Below are 14349 nucleotides of genomic sequence, written 5' to 3'. Positions count from 1 at the left end.
AATATAGTATAATGAAAACGTCCCAGACAGGGAAGGAGGTCCAGGCTTTGTTTCTTGCCTCCCATGATGAATCAAGATTTACTGGATTCTTAGCCTATCCTTGTCTCAATTTCCAAATCTGAAAAGAGGCGAGAATGATTCTTCCCTTGCCTATGTCATGGGGCTGTGGGGAGGATCAAACAGATGATAAAATATATGTGACAAGGCTCTGTAAATTGTAAAGCCCTATCCAAATGGGAGATTCAATTATGAATCTCATAAGCCGTTAATTAGATTCTCATGAGGCTAATTATTTTAAAGCATACAATAAGTATTCTTTTGTCAAACTCAAAGCATCAATGGACCATAGAGTTATTAAGAATTTTCTACTAATTTTGGGAATAAAATGCTTATTCTCATGCTTGTCATAAGGTATCAGATGGTGAAATAGGGGAAGAGGTGGGACTAATAATGAAGAACTTTAAATTGTTGTTGCTGTTCAGTCATTTCAGTCACATCCAACTCTCTGTGATACCATTTGGGGTTTTCTTGGAAAAGTTATTGGAATGGCTTGCCATTTCCTTCTGCAGCTTATTTTACAGATGAGGAAACTGATGTAAACAGGGTTAAATGATTTGTTCAGAGTTACACAGCTAATGTCTGAGTCTGGATTTGAAGTTAGGTCTTTTTGATGCCAGGCTCAGTGGTCTATCCACTGTGCAACCTAACCACATCAAAGCTTAAATCAGAGGCAAAAAACAAATTAAAAAAAATACTCTTGGTTTAGGATCACCCTCCTGACCCTTATTCACATGGCATGTTATTTGGAAATATACCAGAGCCAGGTTACTCATGAGACCCAATTGTTAAATTCTCAGAGGAATCATTTACATTATAGCAATTGGCAAACAGCAAAACAAATACCAAGCCTTAATTTGTACTATCTAGAGATTTAAGAAAATGATGGAGAAATATGCTAATAATGAAAATTAGACTTAAAATGTGTCACATGTACATTTCTTCCATTTCCCCCCAGGGAGCTATTTTTTTTTTTTTAACATTTATCAGCATATCACTGAAATTATACTCATTTCAGTTCACAGGAGTTCAAGGTTTGTATTGCCTCTACATAGATCAACTGGGAATAACCTTATGTAGGGCTCCAAAGGCTACTCTAGATCAAGCCCTTCTCATGAGACTATAATAAGTGGCTCATACCTGAGGTAACTGATACTAATGGAACATTTTCCCTTTCTACCTCTACTTCTTATTCTAAGATTAAAGTGAACAAAAGACTCAGTTTTATTCATTCTTTGTAATGACCTTCATTAACAATGGTTATTGCTGACACATATGTAGTATTTTAAAACTAGCAAAGGGAATTCCAAATGTCATCTCTATGATACATCAGAGTTCTCCATATTAACATCAATCCTATGATCTAGGTACTGCATATCAGGTATCACCATTCTAGAGATAGTGAGGGATTGAGGCTGAAATATTTTAAATGATTTGCCCAGAGTCACCAATACAGTTTAGGAAATGCCAGAGGCAGGGATCTGGAACCAGATTGTCCATAACATCATTCTCATTCTTTTTCCAATGCTCATAGTCTAACAAAAGAATGGGGGTAGGGGGTAGGGAGAGAAATTCAAAGGTATAGTTCTAGCACTGAAGACCAAGGTGAAAGTGTCCAGTTATGATTACAAGTATTACAAACTTTCCCATAGCAACACAATGATCTAAGACAAGTACAAAGGACTCACAAAGGAAAATGCTATCCTTAACTAGATAATGAACTGATGGATGCAGATAGAAGCATATTTTTCTCACTTTATTCTTTCTTGTGTTTTTTTTTCCCTTTTGATCTGTTTCTTCTTTCACAACTATGACTAATATGGAAATCTGTTTTACATGATAACACATGTTTAAATTATATCAAACTGGCTACCATCTTTGGAAGAGGGAAGGGAGAGAGAGAGGGAGAAAAATTTGGAACTCAAAATCTTGTAAAAATGAATGCTAAAAATCTTCTTGATGTGTAACTGGGGAAAAATAAAATAGTATTTAAAAAAAAACTTTTCCAAATAGCACTAATTTTCCTTTATTATTATAGATAAGGCATTTTACAGGCAATTATCAGAATGCAATGACTGGGAATAAAGCCATTTCATTGCTGGGGATCAGCTCCCAACTGGATATGAATGATGAATGGTATAAACACAGAATGCTTCCATCATATAAAAATGCCAAGTGGAATTTCCTGGTCCAATTATATTTTCCTATGTAGTAACAAGGGTTACCTTCCACATATTCCATGACCATGCACAAGTGGCGTCTTGTTTCAAAAGAACAGTACATGCTGACCACAAATGGATTTTCCGCAAACGTCAGGATATCACGTTCCACAAAGGCCTGCTGAATTTGGTTCCGGAGAATGAGGTTCTGTTTATTAATCTTTTTCATGGCAAATCTCTGCCTGGATTCTTTATGCCGCACAAAATAAACAGCCCTGCAGAAAGCATAGAAGTTGGGGTGTTCTCAGAAAAATAAATGGCATGTTTTGGGTATGCATTAAATTATAGTCACCAATTCCTTTCCCACCCCAATTTTTGTGTGCAGCTCCAAATTTCTTATTTAGGTCAAGATTTAGTACAAGAAAGCACAGCCAGGAAAAAAAAAAAACACCCCAAACTCAGCAAAATTCTTTAAACTAAAATTGATTTTAGGTTTTCCTTCAATAAAGGTTATAGGTCACACAGTAAGACATCAAATCTATCTTCATTGCCCAAGGTAGTGAATGGACAATCCCTAGGTAGAGGAATTTTCCAATAACTAACAAAGTGATGTTCCGTTTTTTTTTAAACTGAAAAAGAAAATCTGATATATAATTTAACAGAGTTAGGATGGCTGAAGTTATACATGATGAGCAGTTCTATACAGTGCTGAACTCCCTAGCTCTAAGTTAGGTATTATTCCTTGATTGACTAAAGCAGTAATTTACTAAATGGTACCCTGGTGGTCTGAAAGAAATAATACAGTTTCTGAAAGTGTCTGGCTTACAACTGGGGAGTAGTTTCAATCCTGGGAAACCTAGCTGAGGATATCATGCAATTTTCATCCAATGAGATTTCCGGATAAATGAGCATTATGCTGGGGGCAGGAGGAGAAGGGGGATGGGCTGAAGCTGCGGAGATGCAGTCAAGAAGGGAGAATGCCCTGTAACACACCTTCTTATTTCCTTGTTAAGTCACCAACAATTGAGACACACCCATTCTTGCTTCCACAGGAAATGCATTTCCCAACATCCAGGCTTTGGGAAAGGTGACTGATCTTATACCTTTATCTCAATGTTGAATTTGTACGTACCCCACACACGTCCATGAATCAGGGCTTTGCTTTATTATCCCCACCCAAATATTAGCAGGACTAGTTTTCCTATGGCTAGGGGAAAACCAAAGATTAAAAGGACAAATAATATGAATGGAGAGGGCATTGAGGAAACAGTGACCTGAGAATTATACCCAAGAGCAGAGTATTTTTCTTTTCTCACAGGATACCTCTGCCAATCTGTGATTATCACACTAGTGAAAGCAAATGAGAATTCTAGAGTTGGGGGGGAAAGCACATCAGTCATTAATTAACTGGTCAAATAGATGCAGAGACAGCTAAGGATTCATCAGAAGAAGTGGAGACTGAATTAGATTAGAGTAAAACTGAATTCAAGGGATATCCCTTTTTTCTTACTTAATATCATATATGCTCAACTTATTTTTACCTCTGCTGCTATCTCCATCAAACATTATTAAACTGATCTTTAAATAATGAACTTTAAATATTCATTGCACCAACTGCCTGAATATACCTAATATCAAACTTCTGAAAGTGGAAATATGATATCCAGACTATGGCATTTTTGAGATGAACACTTGTACAACCAGTTTATTCTCAACAGCTATTCCTTGAGATATTTAGCAAATATTCTACACCTTTTCAACATAGCTACTTCATAAATTCATTAAAAAATTTTTTTCTTTATCAAGTAAACTTAACTTTCATACATTCATTAAGATCTACATTTATTAATATGTACATTCATTAAGACCTATAACATACCTTGACCCCATATACATATATACACTCTCAAAACAAAAATACTATATGGGACTTTGCTCCTTAGAAATATTCCAGTGGTGTGCTTTTCTTGGGAATGCTAACCATGTTTCTTAACCACATTTATTGTCTGGGGAAAATCAATGCTGACCTAAGACAGCCCAGCTTCAATGCAGACACTTTCTGTATATCACAGTTATGATATTAGGGAAAAACATTCACAGAATGCCCAGTAAGCACCATCATAATTTAATGAAAAATGTCATCTTCCTTAATAAGCAGAGTGGTCTCCCCCCCCCCCAATTAGAGGGGATGTTCCTTTATTCCCCCTTCCCAAATGAGTCCAATCTTCATTTTCCCTCACACATTTAGTCATTTCCTTTTTTTTTTGTCTTTTGGATAAAGATATTCTTTTAGACTTTTTACAGCATTCCCCCCTACACACACACTTTCCTTGGTTTCTTTTAAAAGTATTTTTTTCTACAATAATCTCATGCTATATATATTCCATTTTCTTTTTTCTTTCTCCTCTTCCATCCCAGATAAAGCTTTGTTCATATCCACTCACTTGTGAGAATAAGCACAAATACAATGAAAGTAGAAATTAACTTGGTCTCTCCTCTCCTCAAATACATATTGTGCAATAGCTATGAAGGCTAGTTTTTTTTTTTTTTAATTATTGTGTTTTCTTTAGGATCGGCAGTTAAGTTCACTTGATAAAGAAAAAAAATATTTAATGAATTTATGAAGTAGCTATGTTGAAAAGGTGAAGAATATTTGCTAAATATCTCAAGAAATGGCTGTTGAGAATGAACTGGTTATACGTGTTCATCTCAAAAATGCCATAGTCTGGATATCATATTTACCCTTTCAGAAGTTTGATATGTATTTCATGCAATTTGTGCAATGAATATTTGAAGTTCATTATTTAAAGATCAGATAAATAATGTTTGATGGAGATAGCAGCAGAGGAAAAACAAGTTGAGCATACATGACAGTGGTTCTCAAAGTATGGTCTAGAGAATCCTGGGGAATCTCTGAAACTCTTTAAGAGGGTGTACTAATTCAAAAATAGTTTTTATTTCCAATATGGTATATGTCTATAAATATAATCCAGATAAACAAAAACTCTTTGGAGAGATCCTCAATAATTTTAATAGGATAAAGATATTGAAAACAAAAGTTTGAGAACTACTGATATATAATATTAAGTAAGAAAAAAGAGATATCCCTTGAATTCAATTTTACTCTAATCTAATTCAGTCTCCACTTCTTCTCCATGGTACCATGTAAAAAATTCAAATTGGGGGATAGCTTTTATATTTTCTCCCTGAAATATTCTGAAAATAATAATATTTAGGGGAACAGCAACAACAAAAACAAACACTGAGTGAAATTATTTCCACAAGTGTGCTGATACAAAGATTCTAAAAGAAGAATAAGAGATGTTTATTATTTTGTTTGACTTTTAAAAAAATTCACAATCATCAAAATCATTTGCTTTGGGAAAGAGTCTCAACATATAGTAACTGTATTTTCTCCCATGTGACCCCAAATCAATTTAAATCAAGGAAATCAATTTCACCCAGATAGAGAGAAAGCAATGAGAGAGACTATCATAGCACTCTTTCTTGGAAATGTACTTTAAGATCATAGATTTAAAGTTGGAAGGGAGTTCAAAGACTATGTAGTTTAATCATTGATATTACAGATGGGGAAACTGAGGCTCAAGAAAATGAAAGGTCTTGCCTGGGTCCTACTATAGGTTTTAAGTAACAGAGTAAAGATTCAAACTTATATCTTCTGTAACTATACTTCTACATGTCTAGTACCTTAAGTGGAGATAACAGAATCTTGAGTTCAGGTCCTGACAAATAGGCAAGGCTTGTAGTAGCCCAAGTATCTCTCTAAGGTGACTTAGCCTCCCAATGCCTCAGATGATTCTCTAAAATAATATATTAGAAACAGGCTAATACTAGGGAGTTTCCCATAGAGATAGAAAGCACAAGGAGAGATGCGTGTGTGTGTGTGTCTGTGTGTGTGGAGAGGGAGAGAAGGAAAGAGGGAGAGAGAGAGTGTGCAAAGGAGGGGGGAGGGAAGGAGGGAGGAAAGAAAGGAGGGAAGAGGAAGGGAAGAAGGGAGGGGGGAGAATGGAGGAGAGAATGGGCAGGGAGCAGGAAAAGGGGGAGTAGGAAGCAAAGGGAAGGGGGAAAGGGAGAGGAAGACAGAGAAGGAAGGAAGGAGGAGGAGGAGAAAAGGAGGGAAGAGGGGACAAGGAGAGTGAGGAGAGGGTGAAAGGAAGAAGGAAGGGAGGGGGAGGAGGAGAGAGAGAAGGGAGAAGGAGAGAGATAAGGGAAGGGGAAAGGGGAGAAGGAGAAAGAAGGGAGAAGGGGGAGAGGAAGGGGAGGGGGGAATAAGAAGAAGATGAGGAAAGGAAGAAGGAGAGGGGATAGAAAAGGGAGAGGGAGAAGAACATACAAAGATAGAAAGAGGGAGAAAAGTGGGGAGAGAGGGAGAAGGAGAAAGAGAAAGAGAGACAGACATATTTACATAATACTTTTAAGTTTTGGGTAGCAATTTCACCATAATTCTATAAGGCAAGAAGTGCAAGTCTATTTCATAGATGAAAAATTAGAGCTTTGTTAGGTTGAGTAATTTGCCCATGATCACACAGCTAAGTAAGCGCCTGAGGTAGAATTTGAATTATATCTCCTCACTATGTAAGTCCAGAATCCTATAGAGCTAACTACCAGAAGGAACAATAGGATCTGGAATAGAATGAGCCAATTATATCATGAATGTGAAAATCTATTGGCACTTTGTGCAAGAGTTCAAGATTATGTGACTTTCTGAGTTTGGGTATGTAGGATTCAGAGTATATGAGTACTAATAAAGGTAGTCTCAAAAAGCATGGGGAAAAAGAAATACATCGTATTCCTAGTGAGTGTGGGTCTGCCTACACAGAACCTCAGAAAGTTAGAGCTGGAAGGAAAAATTTAGTTTAAACCTTCATTTTACAAATAAGGAAACAGAGTCCTGCAAAATAGAAAGACTTGCTCAAGATCTTATCAACAGTGAGAGAGGTTGGAATCCAGATCTCCAGTTTCATTCATTCATCTAGTTCATTCAGCTTAAATATTCTTACAGTATTTTCAAAGGTGTGTGTGTACACAGGCAAACATTTGGATTTGTCCACCAGCAAATACATCTCTATATTTGTGTGAAGGCAGAAGGGTGAAAAATACAGCTTTTATTATTTTTAAGTGCAAATGACAAAATTCAAATGGGATTGTCCAGTTTAAGAAGCAAGAAATAACACCCCTAGTGAAGAAAGATAAATTGTGACTGAGTCAATCTAGTTTTAAAGCACACACATGAGAGATGCTTAGAATATCATCATATCAACAAATGTTAAATCAATATCAACAAATGTTAAATAATCTGCAGTTCCATAAATTAGAAACCTGATTTCCTATGTTAATTGTCAAGTAAGTGTGAGGCTGAGAAAAATCAGGGTATGTGTTTTAATCCAAATGTAGTTAGCCTTTTAGAACAAAGAATTTCAGTCCCAAGGCCACCAATTCTTCAAATGATACCATTCTGGAAAGTCTCTGAATATGTTTCAGTGTCAATCATCCTCACAAGTAGACACTGTTACACAACACTCATATACAACTGCTTAGGAAAATCTACAACAGTGAGAGTTCATCCACCCATAAAGTGAACCATTCATTCGGCTGGTTCACATAAGCATGTAAACAGCATCTTGAGTGGGTGATCCAACGGGTGTAGCTTCATTCCAACTTCAAATTTAAAATAATTAAAATGTAGAGGAAATCTGCTGGAAATATAATGAGAAATTTAATTTGAGAGGAGCCAAAGGAAAAAAAAAAAGTTTTGGCTGGATGGTAAAGGCTAAAAGAGACAGCTTGTGAAGCCATTAATGACTTGGCCCACATCCTGGGTGTTTACTGATTCACAGCTTGTTTAACTTCTTGTATATTCCCAACCATTCCCCAAAGTCGGATATACCTCATCTACTATACAGTTGTTTAATTGCACTACAAATGAGTTTACTCAACCAATTATAACACCGAGTACTGCTAAGATAGGTGCTGAAACTTTCATAAAACCAGTATTCACATATGATCTTACCCACAATTCCACATCGAATACAATTTAGTTACGCTCAAGCCCCGAGTTATATTAAGTCAAATGTGCTCAGCCTTCTATCCCACTAATGAAGGAAGAAATACTCAAAGCAACAGCATCAAAACTAAACCAGGAAAAAAAAAACTCACACACACTCCGGAAAGCATTTCCAAAACTTCATTAGGAATAAAACCTTCAATTACATCCTTGAAGGAAATATAATACTCCAATAATAAAGCATCAGAAAGCATTTACAAGACACATTACAAAACATGCCCCTTGACATATTCCTGAAGATAAATCAGTGAAGCATAGGAAAAAACTCACAAATATTTAAGTTACTTCACCAAATTAATGAAGTGGAAAATATTGGAGGAAGAAAAAAAAAAAACTAAGAGAAACTAGCCCTCATAGCAGAGCAACTATAATTTTTATTTCATTGGCTTATACACACAATAAACTGCTATAAATGTCTATGGAATAATTTACTGCTTTCTGTCTACAGATGGAACTAGGATTATTGGTTAATTATACTGGTGTCCTTTGACAGTGTACAAGCAATAAGGTACCACTGGTGTAATCTCTTTTCCAGCTCTTTCTTACCAATTCATAATATTCACCTAGCACTTAAAACTGCAGCCAGTGTAAGGAAAAGGATACAAATTCCCACAAAACAAGCTAAGGGCAGACCTGGACGTGTATGCCTATAATTGCTACTACCTGGTAAGGCTAGTAGAGTGCTTGAATTTGAGAGTTCTGAGCTGCAGAGAAGTAAAAGCTGTTAGGTATCTGCACTAAGTCTAATACCAATATAGTGAGCCTTTTGGAGTGAAGGGCTACCAGGCTGCCAAAGGGACATCATTACGGAGTTTTAGTTTGTAATTTAAGACTTTGAAATATTGAAGAAGTGGAGATGACTAAAAACCATTACATTGAATTCCCAGTCCCTATATTTATACACACCTGCATCTTTGATTTCCTTCACAAGCTAATTGTACAATAATTCAGAGTCTGATTCTTTTTGTACAGCAAAATAATGTTGTGGTCATGTATACTTATTGTGTATCTAAGTTATATTTTAATATATTTAACATCTACTGGTCATCCTGCCATTTAGGGGAGGGGGTGGGGGGGGTAAGAGGTGAAAAATTGGAACAAGAGGTTTGGCAATTGTTAATGCTGTAAAGTTACCCATGTATATATATCCTGTAAATTAAAGGCTATTAAAGAAAAAAAAAAAAAGAAAAAAAAAAAAGAAATATTGAAGAAGTGATATGAAGACTAAAATAAATTGTCTGGACAAAGGACATATGATAAATTGAATGGAAATTACTCAAAAAATTTAATTGAATACTTTTATTTGAATATGAATCTTCCTATACTATTAGGGGTAGAGGTAAAGGAGAAGAGTAGAGTCAGGAAGTAAATGGGATAATTGTAATGTTATAATGCTGAATACAATATAGCATATTTATGAGAGATATTATTGCTAAGAAAATCTAGACAAAAGAGTTTTAGGTACTCCTCAATTATCCAATGCTTATTTCATTATTCTGGGGTAGTCAGAGAAGAAGGGAGATTTTAGAAGTACCTTTTTACCCTTATAATCTGAAAAGGTAACTAAATTTATATTTATTTGCTAATTCACTGGAAAGAAAAAAAAGTTTATTTTACCTCAAATGAAGAGCCTTTGGCTAAAGATATGTCAGTAGAAAACATTTTAAAAAGCCATTCCAAGATAATATCAGTTTGGTATAAAAAAATGGTATATGTATGTATGTATATATATATATATGTATATATATATAGTTATTATATTAAAGTACAACAGAAAGCTTATTTTGAATTACTCACCCATAAGCTCCATTGCTAATCAATTTGATTGTTTCAAAATCACTTTCCCGAGGTTTTCTTCTAAGTTTCAGTGAAGTATTAGAGCTCTTGAAAAAAAGATATGAAAGTCAAAAAATATTTTGATACAATGTGATTTAACAGCCTAATTAGTAAAAAAAAAAAAAAAAAATACTATTGCAGGCTTTGTTGTTGAATATGCTGAATTAAGGGTACTTTATCCAAAGGTCTCTGTGAGTCAGCCTTTGAAATCAATCTGGCAGAGCAGGAGAGCTAGCCTTCAGGATGATAGTTTTAAATAGTCCATCCTTTCCTCTGCTCATTACACTGCCTCATTTTTCATTCGAATGCTTGAAGAGAAAGACATCAAGCTTCTTAAGGAGTCCATATCAATCTCTCAGACAAAATGTATCAGGTTCAATTCACCTACAGGGGGCACTTTGTGAGTATCTGAGATCAAAATTTCTGAATGTTTAGACCTGCTTCCAAGCATGAGACAGAAAAAAATATATAAAATGTGATCCAGGGAATGGCTATGAGTTTTTCTACTCTTGACTGGGGTCCATCAGTTAACCTCAGTTTCTCAGAGCAAAATAAGATGATGACAATTTTCTGTCCCCCTTCATAACTCTGGGAACATCGGCAATAGTGCAGCCTTTGTAAGTACAACAAAACTTCCTTTATTTCTTTTATCCTTAATTTCACTGTGACCAAGTGAGCAGTTCAACATTATAACCAAAGTCAATTAAGAGCTCTCGTAATAGCATGACAAGGTCAGTATTATTTAGCCTGTTTCAGTTCTGGTGGCTACTTCCACAATAGGAAATATAGTTCAGAATCTCCGCTCCTCTCCAACAAAAGTCTTCCTTGAGATCAAGTAGAACTGTAAAATAGCCAATGCTAAGCTCAAATACTATATCTAGGAATTTCCAGTGACACAGCTTATTTACTAGCTTCTGTCTCTAGTGGAATAAAGGATCACCTACAGGATTAGTATCACTCCCTCCAATGATCTGTTCTAATTTATTGAAAGCTATGATAACATGAAAATATCAAATACAATTTCCCAAAATGATTACATTAGTATCAGCACAGGGGCAACTGTTCGCTTTTGTATATCTTAACTCACCTTGATTTTTTTCATCCCATGCCATTTTTGTCCAAGCCATCTTATAAATTCTCCCTAAGAGATTCTACATGAAGCCTTTCCTGATCTCATCTGACCTGTTTCTTGATAACTACTGTTGAGGTCATCCTTCTGCCCACCTGTATTTCCTTTCATTTATTGTATATCAATCTTATGTTTATACAAGTTTTTCCTCGATAGACTGGAAGCTCTAAAAGGGCAAAGGATGTTTGATTTCTGTCTTTGAATCTCTATCACTTAGAATAATGCTTGGCACACAGTAGGGTACTTAATAAAATGCTTGTAGATTGAGGAGAATCTATCCTCCAATAATCTAGAGGCCTTCTTCAAGGATCAGATAATATTTTATGTTTTCCAGTTTGACACTTTAGGCTATTCAGTTCTTATACCTTTCTCTTGCTATATGTCCAGTTTCTATTTCTATTCATTTATGACAAAAAAATAATGTCTTTTATATTATTCCTTGAAAGTTATTTTTCCTTCACTCTTTGGGTTATCTGCAATTCTGAGTTCTTAAAACTTGATATATTATATGAGACTAAACCACATATCATTCATGGGAGAATATGATAAAATTTATTAAAAGAATGCTTTGGCATGGGGGTAACTATGAGATGTTTTAAGGTATTGTGCACATTCTCAAAAGCAACTCATCCCTGTCCTTATCCTTCTATTCATTTCTGGTCCTGGCTCATTATCTATCTATAGTATGTATACAAGATGTAGGTATAATTATACTGACTCAATAGGCTGGCTGTGTAAGATTGTAATGTACAAAGGAAACTAATCTAAATTGGTAAAGTAAATTCTCTCACCTGGCAATTCCTTATATTAGTGAAATCACAGGTACAATCCCTCTCCTTGTCCCTTGTGAAAATCACTAGACCAATCTCTTTGGAGTGATCATGGATCCCAATAAGAATGCCCTGCATCTTCAGCCTCAGAGCTTAAGACTTTATGCAATCAGCCCAATGCCTTATAGGAATAAGGGTATCACAAAAATCTCACCACCTTAAAGAAATTCTTTCTACATGAATTTTTGTAAAGGATGTCCTGTCCTTCATGAAAGTAATTAATATCTTTGATAAGTATATGTCTCAGAATAATGAGTAGCCTTCCATTCCATAATTTAATAGTTATTTCTGTAGTGATATCTAATAAGGAGTCCGGTATGACCTTGATATATACATTGGAGTTTCCCAGATATCATCTCTCTCCCTCAGGGTTGCAGGAGGGCTTTTACCAACTCAAATGTTTATTTTTTTATTGTTGTCATTGTTCTAATTCTTTTTTTTATTTTTTTATTTGGTAACCAACAAAAAAGTAAATAACAATCTATATATTGTGGTCAATTATTTGATTGTGAACATATCTTCTGCAAAAAATCATGCAAGAAAGCCTGTTTTGCTCTCTTACTTTTCCTCAAAGATACCCTTAATAATATAAAGGAAAGTGCTGTACTTAGAATGTGGGGAGACTTAGATGTGAATCTTGCCTTTGTCATTTACTAGTTGTTTAACCATAGGCAAATCACATAATCACTCCACAACCTTAGTTTTCTCATCTTTAAAATATGCATATGAATGTTTATGGTTTTTAATTTGGAAGGTTGTTGTGGGGATCAAATGAATTAATATATATGAAATATTCTGTAGATCTGAAATCAAAGTAAGTCAGTGAAGATGACAATGATGTAGACATAAAAGCCAGTTTTGCTGATCTTCTTAATCACTTTTTTGGAGTCAATATGTCTGTTCCTTATTCCCCATCCCTGTTATCAGTGAATCTTTTTTTTTTATTTGATAAATTTTTAAAAGCAATTTAAGTCCTTCTAAAAATTGTATTGGCTCTTTGGTTCACCTGCTTTCTCTATCTTCATTTTCTTGAGGTCCTAATGTGTTAAAAAAAAAATTGAATGTTTCTACTCTCACTGATCTGACATTATATTATTTTAAAATTATAGTCAGATCTGTTTCAATTAACTTCTATTTGCTAGCCTCTTATTTTTATCTATAAATGTTCTTGGGATAATCTGGCTTAGGTGGGGCTCACATTAAGCTTTCTGAAAGTTTAATTCCCTTTACTTTTTTCTACTATTTTGCAAGATGATATTACTATGATAATTACAAATTAGGGTTTGTTTTTTTTTTTTGAAACAAAACTTTTACCTACATTAAATTTCTTCCTTTATACTTCATTGTCTCAAGGAAGTAATCATGGATATATAACCAAGGAAGTAATACATGGATAAAGTAATATACTTTATCACAAATTTACCAATATATTTACTTTTTGAAAACCAGTCATTTGCAAACTTAGCAAAAGGTGAAAAGAAATGCTGAGTAGCATAATTCATGTAACACACAATGTTTAGGTATTTGGTATTGACAAAAATAGCAGTCTTTGCCCAAGAATAACACTTACACTCACTGATTCATCAGTTTCTGGTGTTTCTGCTGTCCCACTATCATAGCTCCCTAGCTGTGCCATCTCTAAAGGGGAAAACAGAAAAGCAAGATTAAAATACACATGTGAAAACTTGCAAAAAGACAGAAGTGCCAGACTGAACCTAAAAGAAAAATTTTGTTTCTCACATGACAGAAAAAAGTAAAAATTCTATTTCCTAAATGCTACAAAAACAGAATCTTTATTCTTTGTCATTCTGGAACAGTTTGATTTCTCCTTCTTTCATCTTTTTCTTTGTGGTGAGTTTCCATGATCACTTCACTCCATGAAGATCCAAGTCCACCACTTGGTTCTGAGTAAGTCTAGATCTCAAAGAGCTCTGTAAATATTCTGGGACTTCAAAAATCACTGGGGACATGGAAGAAGATTGAAAGCAAAAACTTTCTATATCTGACAGGTAAAAAGTGACAAGTCTTCTTACCTTTTCCTGGAAGAAGTATTTACTACATCTATCCCTGTTGTATCTGTTTGAATGCCCTACTGAAAATAATCATCCTTGAACATATACCTAAAATTACCTTAATGGGCAAAACAATCCATACTTACTACCAGGGAGATGTATGAAACCAGTTAAAAGGAAGCATGCTATATATCCACTGATGTATTGGCAAATGTTTTACAACTAACTATCTGAGAGAGAA

At 34.9% G+C, this 14349-nt stretch overlaps 1 protein-coding gene across 8 annotated transcripts in view; it reads right to left on the bottom strand.

Moving 5' to 3' along the window:
• The window catches only part of MAST4 (microtubule associated serine/threonine kinase family member 4), a 786570-nt gene that overhangs the window by 54274 nt on the left and 717947 nt on the right, over positions 1 to 14349 (bottom strand). For all 8 annotated transcript variants that reach the window (XM_031965792.1, XM_031965783.1, XM_031965810.1 and 5 more), the window contains 3 exons: positions 13667 to 13734; positions 10099 to 10184; positions 2283 to 2491 (listed from right to left, as the gene is read on the bottom strand). In XM_031965792.1, coding sequence (XP_031821652.1) covers positions 2283 to 2491; positions 10099 to 10184; positions 13667 to 13734 — 363 coding nt within the window. The remainder of the gene's footprint in view (positions 1 to 2282; positions 2492 to 10098; positions 10185 to 13666; positions 13735 to 14349) is intronic.

Source organism: Sarcophilus harrisii, chromosome 1, assembly GCF_902635505.1.
Source record: "Sarcophilus harrisii chromosome 1, mSarHar1.11, whole genome shotgun sequence".
In the NCBI taxonomy this organism is placed as follows: Eukaryota; Metazoa; Chordata; class Mammalia; order Dasyuromorphia; family Dasyuridae; genus Sarcophilus; species Sarcophilus harrisii.
The sequence above is the reverse complement of the archived record's forward strand: the minus strand, read 5'-3'. Positions and strand labels throughout refer to the sequence as shown.